Source organism: Triplophysa rosa, unplaced genomic scaffold (assembly GCF_024868665.1).
Source record: "Triplophysa rosa unplaced genomic scaffold, Trosa_1v2 scaffold344, whole genome shotgun sequence".
In the NCBI taxonomy this organism is placed as follows: domain Eukaryota; kingdom Metazoa; phylum Chordata; class Actinopteri; order Cypriniformes; family Nemacheilidae; genus Triplophysa; species Triplophysa rosa.
Window position 1 is genome coordinate 106,868 of NW_026634346.1, and position 18,252 is coordinate 125,119.

General features: G+C 40.9%; 1 protein-coding gene across 1 annotated transcript in view; it reads left to right on the top strand.

Annotated features, from left to right (window-relative positions):
* The window catches only part of si:ch73-335l21.1 (insulin receptor substrate 1-B), a 90,113-nt gene that overhangs the window by 21,779 nt on the left and 50,082 nt on the right, over positions 1-18,252 (top strand). The window contains exon 2 of the mRNA XM_057327942.1: positions 11,506-14,841. Coding sequence (XP_057183925.1) covers positions 11,506-14,841 — 3,336 coding nt within the window. The remainder of the gene's footprint in view (positions 1-11,505; positions 14,842-18,252) is intronic.

The following is an 18,252-nucleotide window of genomic DNA, read 5'->3' on the forward strand; positions in this document are numbered from 1 at the left end:
CTATTGGCCACAAAAACGTGACACCTTCGGGCTTCATTGTTGATATAGCCTAAGACTACTTTTGAGTCTGTCCAAAAATATTCCTGGTCAATTTTGAGTTCTAGCTCTTCCTTTAACATACTGCTGACTGCTGAGGAAACAACTGCAGCTGTTAACTCGAGCCTAGGTATCGTCACGACTTTAGTGGTCGCAACCCTTGCTTTCCCTATGACCAAAGAGCAGTGTACCTTGTTTTCACTCTGCAATCGGATGTATGAGCACTGACCGTACCCGTGGCTGCTCTCATCATAAAAGTGATGAAGCTCAATTTTCTGGATTTTCCCCATCTTTTCGGGTGCTAAGCATCTTGGAATCTGGAGTCCTTGCAGATTCTTTAGATCGTTTAGCCAACCTTCCCATCGTGGCTTTAATTCTCCCGGTAGTGGTTCATCCCATTCAATGCCTTTTCGGCACATCTCCTGTAGTACTTTCTTTCCAAGTAGGAGATAAGGGGCAAGGAGGCCAAGAGGGTCAAACACAGAAGCTATAGTTGAGAGGATTCCCTGCCGCGTTGCTGGTTTCTCATCCAAAGCAACTTTAAAGGAGAAGGTGTCACTTTTTACGTTCCACTTTACTCCCAACACCATTTGGACTGGAAGGTCATCATAACTGAGATCCACGTCATGAACTTCAGTTGCTCTTTCACTGTCAGGAATTGAGTCCAAAACTTCCTTGCTGTTGGAGATGAACTTATGAAGGTGCAATTTTCCTCTAGCACACACAGTTTGTGCTTCCTTTACCAGTTTGATGGCTGTGTCCACATCTTCTACACTGACAAGACCATCGTCAACATAGAAATTCATTCTTATGAAGTTGGCTGCTAAAGGACACTCCCTTTCGTTTTGTCTTGCAAGATACTTCATTCCATAATTTGCGCATCTAGGAGAGGATGACGCTCCAAAAAGATGGACTTTTATACAGTATTCCTTTGGATCAGAATTTGTATCACCCTTCTCCCACCACAAGAAGCGCAAGTAATCTCTGTCCGCCTGGGTTACATGGAACCTGTGGAACATCTTCTCCACATCACAGACGACTGCTATTGGGTATTTGCGAAACCTGCAGAGCACTCTTATTAGCCCGTTTGTAAGATCAGGCCCAACTAGCAAATTATCATTCAGAGCGGTGCCATTATATTTAGCAGAGCAGTCGAACACAACCCTAATTTTGTCTGGTTTTCTAGGGTGGTAGACGCCTTGGTGAGGGATATACCACACATTTCCTGCCTTGGGTTGGTGTTCAGCTCTCTCTGCCTCACCATCCTTGAATACACCTTCCATGAACTTGACATAGTCTTCTTTAAATTTTGGATTTTTCTCAAGCTTCCCTTTGAGATGCTTCAGCCGTAACAGAGCCAACCGTTTGTTTTCTGGAAGATGTGGGCGTGTCTTAAAAGGTAGAGGCATTTCCAGGTGACCATCTGCATTGAAGTTTATTTTTTCATTCAATAGTTGCATGAAATGTATGTCATCTTGTGATATGCTCCTTTCCCCAGGGTTGGTATCTTTGAAATCTGATTCAAGAGCTCTGATGACATTGGCTGGTGTCAATGGTGGAACTTCCTTGACGGATACGCGATGGCATAGACCTATAACCTCAGTCAACTTTGCAACCTGTGTACTGCCAACAATGCTCCACCCCAGGTCTGTCTTGATAGCATAGGGCTCATCGTCACCACCTGTGATGACCTGTCGTGGTGCCAGCGCTCTTGAGCAGTCGTAACCTATCAACAGTCCTACTTTACAACCCATCAGCCTTGGCATTTCCTGCTCTATACTGTTTAGATGTTTCCACCTTTTTGCAGTTTGAGATGTAGGAATGTGGGAACGTTCAAGTGGAATGAAATCTCTGGTATAGGCAGGTGGCAAGTTGACAGGACTTTGAGAGGTAAACCCTTTAACTCTAAGCCCACTAACTCTTTCACTCTGAATAATGGAATCTTTTCCCATCATTGTGGTAAGCTTTAACTTGACCGGCTCTAGACTTGCCCCTATCTCTTCACATACTTCTTTGTCAACAAAGGTGTTGCTGCTTTGGGTATCCAATAAGGCATACACCAGGATTTCTTTCCCAGGAGCTGTGGTCGAAGAAATCCACACGGGAACGATCATGGATGTGCTCCCACCATCACCTCTGTCTACACAGCAAGAGAGGGAAGACGTTTTTTCTTCTGATTGGATAGCATGAGAGGATGCATCTGCTGCCGTAGAAGTACGGTTTTCATGAAGTGGAGTTGGATGACGTTTCTTGCAAATGTCACAAATAGCCTTACTCTTGCAGTCTCTCGAATTATGTCCTCTCCTAAGACAGCCAAAGCAGAGATTGTTATCGAATATGAATCTTTTCTTCTCTTCCACTGGCTTATTGGCAAACGTCTGACATTTGTGGATGGAATGACTTTCTCCACAGCACAAGCATGGAAATTGGTTTGAGTGTGAGGTTGAGACATTTATTTTCTTAGATTCGTTTGATTCGTTTGAGTTGTTTTCAGCAGCACTGTTTGACTTTATCAACGCACCGAATTCATCAGATGCCTTTACATTCGTGATGAACGCATTGGCCCTTTGACGCTTTGCATCTCTTAAGGGCCTTTCTTCAGTAGACTTCAAGGCATTAAAGGATGTTACAGGGTTGCATGCTACTTCTGCTTCTCGTGCCACAAAATCAGCAAACTCTTTGAACTTGGGGTATTCCTCAGTTTCTCTTAACTGCTTTGTGACATGGCGATTCCACCGAGAGGTTACCCAATCAGGGAGTTTTTGTAGCATTCTCTGATTCTCTTCACAGTCATTTAACACCTGAAGCCCTTTGATATACGGCATAGCATTGTTGCAAGCTTTCAGAAAATCACTGAACTGTCTCAATTTAAATAAATCCCTAGAACCAATCTTGGGCCAGTTATTCAGTCTCTCTCGAAATGCCCGTTGAATTACAAAGGGATGGCCATATCTAGAATTCAATGTCTCCCATGCCTGTTCGTAGGCTTTATCATCCTTTCTAAAGAAGCTTCCTTCCAGCACACTTTTTGCTTCGTCACTGACATATTTCTGTAGGTAGAATAACCTATCAACTGGATTTGTGCATCGTCTTTCAATTAATGCTTTGAAACTTGTGCTCCATTCTAAGAATTTAAGTGGATCTCCTGAGAAGACTGAAGGTTCAGGTGCTGGAAGTCTGGAGAGAACCATTGTGTCATGCAAGGCATGTGCTAATGATGTGTCATTGTTAGTATGGTTTGTTTGCACATTTTCAATGTTCCCAAATGTCTGTTCCCCTTTTATTTCTTTATGATACACATGAGGACAATTAGCAACCTCATTGCCTTTGGTTCTGCTTTCTTCGCTAGCCTCACAAGAATCAGCTTCGGAGTACGCTTTTAGCCTTGCATCTATTACTTGAAGATCTCTTTGGTTTTCTAGTCTCTTAAGTTCCTGCCTTTGTGCAGCGATAGCCTCTTCCATCTTTATTTCAACCTGTTTTGCTGCGAGCTGTGCTGCATACTCTGCTCTCTTTTCTGCAATACTTGGCTGTTCTGAACATTTTGAATGGTTACTTTGCACAGTAGATTTCTAAATTGTACTCCCAAATATTGACTGGGCATACTCTCTATCCATTACCATATGAAGTCTGGCATTTTCTGCTTCGGCATCAAATTCCTCTAGTCCGACTTTACTCATACGTACTTTCATTAGCCTCATTAAGTCTGCTGTTACTGCTGTGCAGGAATCCATCTTTCTTCTAATCTCGGTAGAAGGTGCTGTTTGAGATCGAATGTTTTCATACACCTCTCTCACTTGTGTCTCTAGCCCCTCTACAGTACCCATCATGTCGCTTAAATCTTTGTCAGAGCACTCATCCTTTAGTTTGGAACGTGTAACTCTCACTTGATCTTTCCAGTTTTCATACAGCTTGATCCATCTAGTCTCTTTCTGAGAAACCTCTTGTTGCTTAAGTTCCAGCATTTTACACTGCGTTCCAAATTATTATGCAAATTGGATTTAAGTGTCGTAAACATTTAATTTTATATTGTTCAATTAAACTTATGGATGGTATTGTGTCTCAGTGCTCTTTGGATCACTGAAATCAATCTCAGACACCTGTGATAAGTAGTTTGCCAGGTGAGCCCAATTAAAGGAAAACTACTTAAGAAGGACGTTCCACATTATTAAGCAGGCCACAGGTTTCAAGCAATATGGGAAAGAAAAAGGATCTGTCTGCTGCCGAAAAGCGTCAAATAGTGCAATGTCTTGGACAAGGTATGAAAACATTAGATATTTCACGAAAACTTAAGCGAGATCATCGTACTGTGAAGAGATTTGTGGCTGATTCAGAGCACAGAAGGGTTCGTGCAGATAAAGGCAGAATGAGGAAGGTTTCTTCCAGACAAATTCATCGGATTAAGAGAGCAGCTGCAAAAATGCCATTGCAAAGCAGCAAACAGGTATTTGAAGCTGCTGGTGCCTCGGGAGTCCCGAAAACCTCAAGGTGTAGGATCCTCCAGATGCTTGCAGTTGTGCATAAACCTACTATTCGGCCACCCCTAACCAATGCTCACAAGCAGAAACGGTTGCAGTGGGCCCACACATACATGAAGACTAATTTTCAAACAGTCTTGTTTACTGATGAGTGCCGTGCAACCCTGGATGGTCCAGATGGATGGAGTAGTGGATGGTTGGTGGATGGCCACCATGTCCCAACAAGGCTGCGACGTCAGCAAGGAGGTGGCGGAGTCATGTTTTGGGCTGGAATCATGGGGAGACAGCTGGTGGGCCCCTTTAGGGTCCCTGAAGGTGTGAAAATGAACTCTGCAAGGTATGTAGAGTTTCTGACTGAGCACTTTCTTCCATGGTACAAAAAGAAGAACCATGCCTTCCGTAGCAAAATCATCTTCATGCATGACAATGCACCATCTCATGCTGCAAAGAATACCTCTGTGTCATTGGCTGCTATGGGCATAAAAGGAGAGAAACTCATGGTGTGGCCACCATCCTCCCCTGACCTCAACCCTATTGAGAACCTTTGGAGCATCCTCAAGCGAAAGATCTATGATGGTGGGAGGCAGTTAGCATCAAAACAGCAGCTCTGGGAGGCTATTCTGACATCCTGCAAAGAAATTCAATCAGAAACTATCCAAAAACTCACAAGTTCAATGGATGCAAGAATTGTGAAGGTGATATCAAAGAAGGGGTCCTATGTTAACATGTAACTTGCCCTGTTAGGATGTTTTTGATTGAAATAGCTTTTGATTTCAGTAAATATGACCTCCTAATGCTGCAAATTCAACAAATGACCATTTTCAGTTTTTTACAACCTATGAAATGTTTTCAAACTCTGTTGTGCATAATAATTTGGAACAGTGCATTTTGAGTTTTTCATTTTTTAAATAAATACTGTTGTCAGTGGGAGGTTTGTTCAATAAAATTCCAAATGTACCCTAACTGTTGATTACTTGAAAATTATACTGACTGTCATTTGCATCGACAAATTAGGAAAACCAGAGAAAGATATCATTTGCATAATAATTTGGAATGCAGTTTAGAGGTTAACTTTCTATCCCGTGAAGACTTTCTTGGTTCTTTCTCGGAGAGGGCAGAAGTAGACTCCTCCACTACCTGTTGCTTTCTTCCCAATTCTGCCTGACTGGACTCAATTTGCTCATCTTGTAGAGTCTCTTCATTAACTGACATTGTACTAGGCACTTTATCTGTTACCAAGAATTGTTAACTGTGCTTAAACCCTTTAGGACTTTGCGCAATACTAGCAGTAAAAATTTAAGTGATTACTTACTCCAAAAAAAAAACCTTAATGCATTTCTTGACTTTACATTTGAAATATCAGATCCAAAACACCTTTAGAAATTCACAATAACATCACGGTCAGGGCAAGAACAACAATTAAATTGCAAGACAATAATGATAGTTACTGTGACTATAGTGATAATTCAATTAAACCAACTTATGTTTGGATAAATGTTTCCTTTTATCAAAATCCTCTAATTTTCAGTGTCCTTAAATTTGTCAAGGTAGCACAGTCAAACCTGATGTTTATATGGTCGCAATGCCCGTAGAAGGTAACGTAGTAAAGCAACGCTGCACTCTGACGTCTTTCCTGAAGATTTTGCAGCACCGGAGTCTACGCAGGTAAACGATGCCCTCCTTTGGTAAATCGCGGTACTGTCTCCAATGAAGCAGCAAACCGAAGCTCCGCCCACACCAGCGATCTTGTCTTTTCTCATTGAACTGCCGTCGCTCTATACTTCTCAAATCTCGTCGACATTGGCGGTACGTTTTCACTGTAGCTGCACTGATCCAATAAATAACGGCCACGAGTCATACAGATGTCTTTTAGATGTTTTATTTTGCTCTCTCTCTCTCTCTCTCTCTGTGGTTTCTGAAGATGCCACGGTCTATGAAAGACACCGTGAAAACTAAAAAAAATAAAGACATAAACTACTTAACCACATCTCTCAGTCATTATTCACTTTCACAAATCACAATCCTTCAACAATTAGTCCCATTCACCACATCATTACATATTGTTACAAAACAAACACAAACAAATACCGTGTGCGCCTCTTGGACCATATGCAGAGTTTATACGTTTTGAAGAAGCCGCACGTGTAACAGCCCGTTCGCGTCCATATTACTCTCTGACCCACAGTTCCACAGTCCTGCTCTCGTCTGAGTCACGTGACGCATTACTTTGCATTAAAGGAACATTACACACAAGAGAGCTTACTTTTCAAACACAGTTTAAACTATTTTAAATCAACAACTCTCTTTGAAACATTACATTTTTTAAATCTGCATGAATTTATCAAACATGTACTGTATTCATGTAATCAACAAAAATCATTATAACATGTCTTGAGACATTTACAATATCTATAAAGTCTCCACAATTTATAAAAAGAATCAAGTTTTGTGTGATTACATGTGTTCGTGTTTGAAAGGGAAGTATGTGGGGGTATGTGTGTGTGCCTATGTGTGAAATACAACCATGGCAGGGGGAAACAGACCAGGCCAAGGGCTGATCTCATATTTAATCTGATCTCCAGCTAAAGTAGATTAGTCATGCAGACTTGGTGGGCAAGCAAGCGCAGTGTGATTAGATTAAAAATGAAAAAAATATATATTTGTCTTGGCTCTCTGTGTGTTTAATGCATGTGACAATTGTTCTTGCATGTGACAATGCTTCTTGGCTATGTTTAATTAATGTCAATTGACAATAGTTAGAATAAAAATGATTTGTGATTTTTTTTATTAGTGCATTGTGTAATTGTGGGGAAATAGACTATACAGTGGCTTGCAAAAGTATTCATCCCCCTTCATTTTATTCACATTTTGTTATGCTGCTGCCTTATCTTAAACTACTTTAATGATTTTTTTTACATTAATCTACACTCCATGCACAATAATGACAAAACAAAAAACAGATTTTTGACAGCTTTGCAAATTTATTAAAAATAAAAATAAAATAAAAACTCTCTCTGTCCTTTATCGTTCTGAAAAAAGACCCCAAACTCACATTATTGGTTGAGACAGACGTTGACTGATCAGTCAGACCATTTAAGCAAACAGATCAATGTTTTGATAGCAAACAGAGTTTACAGTGTTTCAGAGATTTGAACATATGAAAGACTTGCTAATATTTACCTCTGCATGTCAAGTTGGGATCGCAGAAAGTATCTTAACCTAGAATAAATTAGACACTTCCCTGTGCTATTTTTTAATAGTCTTAAGTAGATTCGTGAAAGCTTTAGTAAAATGCTGATTTATGCAAGACTCTGCTGCTATAATTTTTGGAGGTGTCATGCTAGTGTTCACTAAAGCCCTCGTAATTGTAGAAGTACTGTGAAATTCTCTTCTCATGAGATCAGCAGCCAGTTGCTGCTAAAAGTGACATGTGCACCTATTCTGGCACTAAATACTCAGCTGCTTTATTTGTTGCAATGTTGTTGATCGCCAGATGTGATTTATATACTGTATATCTTTATATTACTTTAATATTTATTGTTTATTTATAGAGAGATCCGGACGTACAGATTTTATGTTCTACAATTAAAAGTGCATTTGGACAGATAAATTAACTACTTTCAAAAAATGAGGGACAGCTGTTAAATGGTGTACACCAGGATCTCACTTTGGTATTTCACTCACGTTTCACTCAACTTTTCATCAGAGGTGTTTGCTAAGGCAAGCAAGCATTACTTTTATTGTTACTTATAGGGGGTGCAAATGTACATATTTTCACGAGTCATTGGGTTATATGCATGACTACGCTAGTTTAGGGTCATGCCCTCCTCACACTGAGCAGACGGATTTCTTAGAAGTTGATCGCATAAGGTGTGTTTGAACATTTAAACACAGCTGAATGGAGCTTAATAAAATGGAACAGAATGCAACGGCCTTTGAGTCACATTGTTTGAAATCTTAAAAGGTTAACTTAATAGCTTAAGTTAATTACACAGTACACATTGGACAGATGTAGTGGCTAAAGATATACAAATATTAGTTAATCACATTGACCTGGTGAGTCAGCACTATTCAAAGTTAAGTGAAAGTTAAATATTCTGTCATCATTTACTCACCCTCTTGTCATTTCCAACCTGCATGACTTTATTCCGCAGAACACAAAAGAAGATATTTTGAAGAATGTTGTTAACTGTCACCCATTCACTTGCATTGGTTTTGTGTCCATACAATAGAATTGAATGGGGGCCAGTGCTGTTGGGTTACCAACTTTCTTCAAAATATATTTTTGTATTTTGCGAAAGAATGAAAGTCATTAAGGTTCGAAATGACAGGAGGGTGAGTAAAAGCTGACAGAAATTCATTTTTGGGTGAAATATCCCTTTGCTTGGGGACAGTTTGGACAAATTTGACGACCTGTTCAATGTGTTGCCTAGAAAACTGTAGAAAACATAGTACCCTTTTCTCTTCCATCTTCTTCCTCTTGAAATAAAATGTAAACTGGACCTGTCTGTGTCTGAAAGCAGCTTTCGGGAGAATGCATGGATAGTCATTAAAGGGGTCATATGGCGCGAATACGTGTTTTTCTGTGTCTTTGGTGTGTTATAAGTTGCCCATGCATGTATTAGACACATAAAATTGCAAAAATTAAAGTGTCGGAACAAAAGATGCATTCTATCTAAAAGCGAATGCTCACCCAGACCTGCCTGAAACGCCTCGTGTAACCACACCCCCACAAATCTACTTCAGTTCGTGGTATGATTTGACAAAGACTGCCCAAATGTATACGCAAGTAAGGTGGGCGTACCTGTCAGTACAATTGCTTTGGAACCTGATGTTCAAATATGGTAAGAGGCGTTACATTTCCATCACATGCTTGCAGTATTCGACCAATCACTACTGGTTAACTGGCCAATCATAGCACGCCTCGCTTTTCAGAGTGATGAGCTTTTTAAAAAATCTGCAGTTTTCAGAGAGGCGGGGCAAAGAGGAGACAAAAACATGCACGGTATGTGGAAAATACAGCGTTTTTGAACCTTAAATTGTGTATACACATTGCATTACATCTAAAACAAACGATAATATTAGTTTTAGCCATGTCATATCACCCCTTTAAATAGTCATATGTCTATAACTCATCTAATGCAGGCTACCAGTTTCACAGCGGCGTACATCATATGAAATCACATACACACACAGTGTGACAAACCACGTTAGAAAGAAACGTCTCGTGTGTTTTTTCAGGACAAAGAACACACACAATTTTGTGACCACAACAGGAAAATTCTGGAAACGGTAACGAATATGTTGGTTAGACAACAGAGGAGGGTGTCCTCTCTTCTGCACGCCACAGTGTGCTTTTTGAACATATGGTTGTAATTGTTTTGTTTGTGTTGGAAGCTTTGTGATGCTTCGATTCACAGTAAGATGCTGGGTACAATGACGTGTAATGCTTCGGGGTACTAGAGCAAGATGTTTCCAAACAGTACTCAAAAATACCTTGGCAGTGTTTGACCACACACACATAAACTTCAAACGTAATGACGTACCCCAGTTTCACAAACACAACAGGACTACTAAATAGATAATATAGTGTATATTAATAAGTTGTATGACTCAGAATGAACTGAACCAGTGAAACACCAGCTTGGCTAGGCTGATATACCAGCTAGATCTGATAAACAGAAGCAAGTGTAAGATGGTTTAAGATGTTTTATTTGTCAGGTATAGGAGTTTACCTCTTGTTTCCTGATGATCTTGGGTGAAAACCTGAGAGAGTGATGGTTTCCATAAGCAAGTCTTTTGGGACAAGCTGCAGCAGATTAAGAAAAGCCCTCAAATGTAAAACAGATTTAAAGAATGAGTTCCTACATGATTATGAACATCTCGTGCTCGTTTCACAGAGCTGTTGGTTGTAGGAGATTCTGGGAAGCTTTGTCAAGACTTTTACCGTGAGAGAGTGTGAGAAAAAGAGAACAGTGAACACCTTGTCAACTGATTTGCACTGTGTAACGTTTTTATTTGGTGATTTGGGTTAGCTTTTGGAAACTTACCTTTAAAAAGGAATTTTTAAACCCTCATACATATGACCGGGAGTTTGAGATTGTATACTTTGTCAGTATGAAGATAATTTAGCAAAACCAAACAAATCAATATTAAGCTATTTCTTCCTCAGAGAGCTAATTGCCCTTAGCATTGTTCCCTTACAGTTTTGTCCAATGACTGTTTATCTTTGTTGAAAAAATCTGAGAGTTTCTTGTCTGATATTTGATATATTTGAATGTTTCCTTTTTAAAAAATTTATGACTGTACACTGTAACAAAGGAGCCTGTCTTGGAGCCTCAGACATTATGAAGTATGCTAGGCTGTTAAGGCTGGTGCACATATTTTAAACAAGCCCTGTAAGGGTGGCTTTGGAAGACTAGAAGAAACGTGTGTGGTTGGGGGGGTTGTGTTAAACAATTTGCATGTTTAAAAAACGCTTCTGGGAAGGTAATTTTGTGTTTTGTTGGAGCGCTGATACATAAATAACTACTTGTTATGGGGTTATAGGCTATTAACATAGTTTATCCTTTTTTATTTTGGTCTTTTCACCCAAAATGTGGTGCTTATGTGGATTCTCTGTACTGGGAACCCACATAAAGCATTCTCTGTCCAACATGACAGAGTTTTAACATGTTTTAACCAACCAATGCAGGTATTATTTGTAATCATTTTATTGACTAATAATGTTGACTAATGGTAGCAAGTTTGCAGATTAGCAATGGTTTATTGACTGCTTTATCAGGGACCTTTGTCCTCTTTTTCGCACTTTCTTTAACAAGTATTTTCACTTTTCTGCTTACTCAGAAATGTAAAAACAAGGAAAAACTTGGTTTGTGGAATTGATATAGTCAAAAAAACGTCATTCAAATATGCTTATTCAAGTACCCATAGTATAAATAATTTGCTCATTTATTATATGCCGTGCTTATACTTATACCTTTTTCTGCAGGTAAAGCACTATGTGACAGTGGAAATGGTGAAGACTATGGAGTGCCATCCCCTGGTCCTGCCTTCAAGGAGGTCTGGCAAGTAAAGGTTTGGCCTAAAGGTCTGGGGCAAGCCAAGAACTTGGTTGGTATCTACCGGCTCTGTCTGACTGAAAAGACAGTGAACTTTGTCAAGCTAAACTCTGATGCAGCTGCTGTTGTTCTCCAGCTGATGAATGTAAGACGTTGTGGTCACTCTGAAAACTTTTTCTTTGTGGAGGTCGGCCGGTCTGCAGTAACTGGCCCTGGAGAGTTTTGGATGCAAGTGGAAGATTCTGTGGTAGCACAGAATATGCACGAAACACTGTTGGAAGCCATGAAGGCCCTGAGTGAGGAATTCCGACAACGTAGTAAGTCACAGTCAGCTGCTGCAGGAGCAGGTGGAGGTGCCACTGCATCAAATCCTATCAGCGTTCCATCTCGACGTCATCACCCAAACCCACCACCTAGCCAGGTTGGATTTACAAGACGTCCACGGACTGAACCACCAGGAAGTACCGGAGGTGGAAATAGCAATAGCACTTCTCCAACTCCTCGACACAGCTTTCCAAGAACTCGAACATCCAGTGATGGTGGAAAAACTGATGATGTAGGTGCGTCCTGTTCAAGTCCTACCACCAATGGATCATGTTCAAATACCCCTATACTGAGATCGGCATCTGTTCGAGCTCCAACCCCAGTTAAGGCACAGCATGCTCTAATGAGATCCACCTCAACTCCAGTTGCTTCAGCTGCACCAAACCTGCCTTCCAGCTCTGAGCCTACATCTGAGTTTTGTGGAACTGTAAATGAGACAGGCAGCAGTGGTGGTAATGGTAGTGTGTATAGTCGAATACCTCTCCGGCAGCTCTCTGTCTCAGGCTCTCTCAGCGACTATGGATCCTCAGATGAATATGGCTCAAGCCCTGGTGAGCACTCTCTGCTAACACCAACAATGCAGACAGGTTCTGCGGGTAGCTCAGGTGGACATTCTCTTGGGGATGAAGCATCTAACTACATTGTTATGGGTCAGAGAGGGGCATCTAAACATCAGCTACCACACAATGCATTACCACAGACTAGGAGAGTTCTGAGACGCTCTTCTAGTAGGGAATGTGAAGCAGAGCGTAGGATAATGAGCAAGCGGGCCTCCCTCCCCCCCATGGCCTTAGAGCGACTGGCAACCCTCCGTCGAGCTGGAGAGGAAGCGTTTGAAGAGGACGACTATGCAGTTATGACCCGTACCACCAGCCAAGAGTCATTTGCTTCAAGGCAGGATTCTGGAGCAGCAGCGGGTGGAACGGGATACTTAGAGGTAGCGCCAGACATCAAATGTGATGCTGGGACAGATGGAACTGCTGGCATTGGTGGCGGTAATGGAGCAATTGATAATGGCTACATGTCTATGTTGCCGGGAGTAACAGCTTCCCCAGTATCCCTTTCACATTCTCTCTCAGTAGCAGTATCAGATCCCGAATCGAAACCTGCAGATGACTACATGGCCATGACCCCCAATAACAGCATTTCACCCCCCCAGCAGATCCGCCAACCTCCTTCTGGCAAAGATGGCTACATGATGATGTCTCCCAATAGTAGCTGTTCGCCAGATCAGCGAGGGGTTCCTTCAGCCTGGATTGGCAGTAGCAGTGCAGATAGCCGCACTGGCAGCGATTATATGAATATGTCACCTATTAGTGCCCGCTCTGCCAATAGCACACCACCACCACCACATGAGCCCTTCACACAATCTGACCTGCATCCTCAGCAGCCTCCACCCAAGATGGTATACTCATACTATTCTCTACCCCGTTCCTACAAACATAATACCACAACACACTTTGAGGAAGGGCAAGGGAGAGGGAAGCTTCTGGTTAATGGAGGTAGAGGGTTTGGTGGAGGTAGAGGACTTAGTAATAGCAAGTCCAGGCATCAGGAACCACCTGTTGGACGACATCTGTCCCTTTCATCATCCTCATACTCCTCCAGTTCAGCTAGCAATGAAAGCTTAGGTGAAGGTGAGGACAAAGCTGACAAGGTGAAAGGAGGAGTAAGTGCTACTGCAAAAGATACTGATCAGGGCCACTTGCAGCAAAGACAAGGGTCTGGAGGTGTTAAGCATTCTGGTCAGAGGGGTCGGCCACTTAGCTTGTTTGTGGACAACTCTAAAGCCAACACTCTTCCCAGAGTTCGTGAGACACCCCTTCCCTCCGAGCCAAAGAGCCCTGGGGAATATGTTAGCATTGAGTTCAAGGGTGAGAGGAACATAAAGACAGGAAGAAATGGAAACAGAGGACATAAGCTTGATACTTCTGTTCTACCTAGTGGCCACCGTCCATTACCTAGGCCAACCTCTTGTGTTGCTGGCTTCTTACCCTTCTCTCATTGCTCCTCCATCCTCCCATCAACTGCCTCTGAGTATGTCAACATGGAGTTAGGAGCCTCTCCTTCCCCCTCACCCATCTCTCTCGCACCACTTGGGTTTCCCTCATTCCCTACCCCTCCTATCACACCTGTAGCAGCCCCTAAAGCCTGTGGTGAGCATAGATCAACAGCTCTAAATGGCAAGGAAGCAGAGGTTGAAGTGGGACATATAAAAAGCAGTAAGTCATCAGTTCTACAGTCTGGAGATTCACCTACAGCTTGTGGTGACTACACAAAGATGGCCTTTAGCCTGAAGTCAGACAAAACTTTAAGTTCTACATCTTCAAAAGCCTCTTTGCCAGATCAACCTGAATCAGTAGTTCCTACCCTAGGATTAGGAATGGGGCTAGATTTTCCCTTTGCCAAAGTTCCAAACCCAGACCACGGAGCTAAAGTAATACGAGCAGATCCTCAAGGTCGTCGGCGACACTGCTCTGAAACGTTCCAGGCTCCTTCCTCACTTCCGCCTTGCTCTACGACATCATGTTTCTCTGCATTCCCTGATCACACCCAAGCTATAGTCCGTCGGCTTGGTTTTGATGGTATACTCTGGGGGAACAGCTCATCAGAACTTTCAACTCAGTACATCAACCCTGGAATACCTAGCATATCTGCTTCACAGACATCCTTCATGGAGCAGGGCCTCAATTACATAGACTTGGACCTGGCTAACAAGGAAAGCCCCCACACTAACACAGATGGGCAAGCAGCTGTCAACACACCTGCTGCTCGTCTCTTTTCCTCTGTGCTAGGTGGTGGGGCTGCAGGAGGCTCCGTGGGAACTGGAGGTTCAGGCAGTAGCACTTCAAGCCTCAACACATATGCTAGCATTGACTTCTACAAGTCAGAAGAGCTACGGACACCTCAAGGCAGCAGCAATAGCAGTAAAGATGGTACAGGTAGGATCAGTTCTAATTACAAACTGTTGTTGATTAAGAACAGTATTAAATGCTAAAATCAACATAGTCTGTATATTCTTTCAGCACAATATCATATGTTACTGTTTTTGTGTCTGATTTCTTTTTAAGCACACAACATATGTGGCTGTATTTGTACTGTTTTTATCTCAGCTTTTATTCCAGTTTAGTCAATAACAAGTTATGATAAACTGGAAACAGGGCACAGTCTGTTCCACAACAAATAACAAAACTTTATGAGGCCATGGTTCATTTTATCCTTTATTCATATTCACCTGGTGTCTCTAGATACACAAGCCGCCTGTCTGGCATTACAGTGCCAACAATACTGATCAGAGAGCTACGGGAAATTCCCTTCCACAAATTGTGTAACCATTGGTTTGTCTGCCGCCTTTGTCATTCTCTGCCCTCTTAAATTTAATTTATCCTTCAAAATGTATTTAAGAAATTTCCAGTGTTTATCTTAGACCTAAAACATTAAAGTATCCTCGATAGTTATGTTTATAGAAGGGTTAAAATATCTGAATATAGTCTTTTTAGTTTTTTTAGTTACGGTCTGTATATATTTGAGTTCCTTATGCATGTCCTTAATTATATGTATGGGATTGTGGCTATGATGTTGCTTGCCATTCAGTGATACCATGTTTGCGTAAATTGCCTTAAGCATGTGTATGAATAGTAACTGTATGTGAAGTGCAGTCTTAAGTCTAAATCTGAGTGTTCAGTTCTTATTATGCAAGATAAAAATTAAAAACTTAAATTTAAAGGAGTAGTTCCCCTTCAAAATTAAAATTCTGTCATCATTTACTCCCCCTCTTTTCATTTCAAACCTGCATGACTTTCTTCTGCAGAACACAAAAGAAGATATTTAGAAAAATGTTGGTAACAGAACAGCACAGCCCCCATTCACTTCTATTGTATCAAAAAAGAAATGCAATTGAATGGGGGCTGTTAACAACATTCTTTAAAATATTTTCTTTTGTGTTCTGCAGAAGAAAGAATAGTCATACAGGTTTGAAATGACAAGAGGGTGAGTAAATGATGACAGAATTTTCATTTGAAAGTGAAGGTGACACTCTGAGGTGTATTGGTAGAAACTTCTGATCTGAGAAAGTTTTGTCAGTTTTTCTTACAGTAGTTAAAGTCTAACTGAGCCCAAGCTTCAGTTGATAATATTGCCATGAAGAACAGAGAATGAAGCAGGCCCATCAGTGGGCGATTCGCAGTTAGTGGTCAGCATGGCATTGGCACGAGGGGGAATGCAGTAAGCTGGCTGTGAATGTTGTGAAGGGGCCAAGACTATGCTGGTCCAACATGGTCACAACTGCGAGCCCCCCTTTGCTGCATGTAATAAATGATCCTTTTGTTCATCGTCTCGCTCCTTGGCTGCCTTGTCCGTGCATGTGTGTGTCTATGCCCTTGCTTGTGTGTTTCTGCTTCAGCAAGCTTGAACTCATCGCTCCCTTGCTCTGTTTCCCCCCCTTGTGAATCGGCCATGTCTGTAATTTGTAAAGTAAAAATTCCCCCGCAAATTACCTACCATATTTTGGCACCTACTCCTTCTGAAGTCCCGGGGATCATTTTGCTCCCCAAAGTAAATAATAGTTAGAACACAACGAGAAGAGATGATATGTTACATGTTTAACACATAAACAAAACCATAGACTATCATCTTGTCATTATGAAGAAAGAATAATGAAAACATTGGAACATCTTGGAAAGAGTAACGTCCTGACCGTCACCGTACACACGCATGCTGACTGGAAATTGACAGACAGCACCAGCAGAGGTCAGAGTTTCTTAATTATGCTATATTGGTTTATTCATCACGTAAAGCTATCGAATGACATAAAAAGTGCATTGGTGGTTTCATGATAGTTAGTCCTTTTTGAAGCTTAAGAGTAATTTAAGCTGGGTCACAATCTGCAAAGGTTCACATACACTAACTTACACTAGTACAATAGCGTTAATGTAAATCATTAATGTAAAGCGTAGTGTTAAAATAAAGTAATTTATTATGAAAGTCTACATCTACGTGCCCCTCTCCCTCCGTTTGTGATTGCGTGTCCATGCTGTGATGATCCCATTCCGGTGGTAACTTAACATTAGGGGGAATTCCTCTTTCCATTCACTAACTTACTGCGTCCAAGGCTTTCGATCGCTGTTTGTTGGGTGTATTATACTTTCTTTTGTTCTGCTGATTAACTTACACACGCCCGGGAACAGAAACTGCTATTACAGCAGATAAACGTAAATAATACGACGCAACGTATTTTAGTAGTCGACTTAATCGACGACGTCGACGTGTCGTTGCAGCCCTAGAAACGTACTTTATGAGAAAATAGTTTTGTTTTACGCACGTGAATTGCTTTTTGTAAATGTATATTTATACTTTGTGCACGTAAATTAGTTTGTATTCATGTTTACGCATGTGTGTACTTGTTTTACGTGTGAATAATTAATGAGACTAAAATCGCTCCATATTTAAATGGTAAGTGACAACAGTCGATTAAAAAAAATTACACAAAATGTTATAATTTAAGTGACTTCCATTTCAATGTTTCGTTTAAAAAACGTTTAAATCACTTACTAAAACAATATGTTTGATAAAATAATTATTAATAGTCTTTAAAAGTGTATCAGGAATGAAATGTTTTAATTTTAGGTCAAATCTAGCATGCGTTTTCAGTGTGCCAATTGCAGCACGCTCAGAAATGACCACTTGAAAGATGAGTTGTGGGGCTGTTTTGAAGGAGGAAAACGGGTAGGTTTTACGCAAACTATGTCATATCAAAGTGGCAAAACAATAATTTCACTGAGCCATGCATAACCATACTGTATCATGTTCTTTTTGGCGCGATGCGGAAAATGCAGACGGAAGTGCGGAATGCAGGCATAAAACGAAAAAGTAGATAATGATCTAAAGCTACATACAGTTATTTTAACAATTACTTAATAATAATTATCAATATGTTCATATTTAAAATGCATGAAAGACAGCCCTTACGAAACTTAACCATGTTTTTTTTTTGTGGTACAAGTGTAGTTTCCATGGTTTTTTGGTGCATTGATTACTTGGGGCAAAACCATGGTTTTACTACAGTAACCATCGTTTACTATGGTTTTTACAAAAAACATGGTTTTCAAAACCACGGTTATTTTGTGATAACCATTATTTTACTATAGTTACCATGTTTTTTGGTTTTAACTGTTGCAAAACCATGGTTTTTCAATTTTAACTGTAGTAAAACCATGGTCAATTTTCGTAAGGGAGATTTACGTTATTTGATGGCAGAATGAACTGTATATGCGGTGAATGCATCTTGAGAACACTCAATAAAACTGAGACGACAATGTCTCAGCTTCTAGATTCACAGAACTTTTAAATTTCTT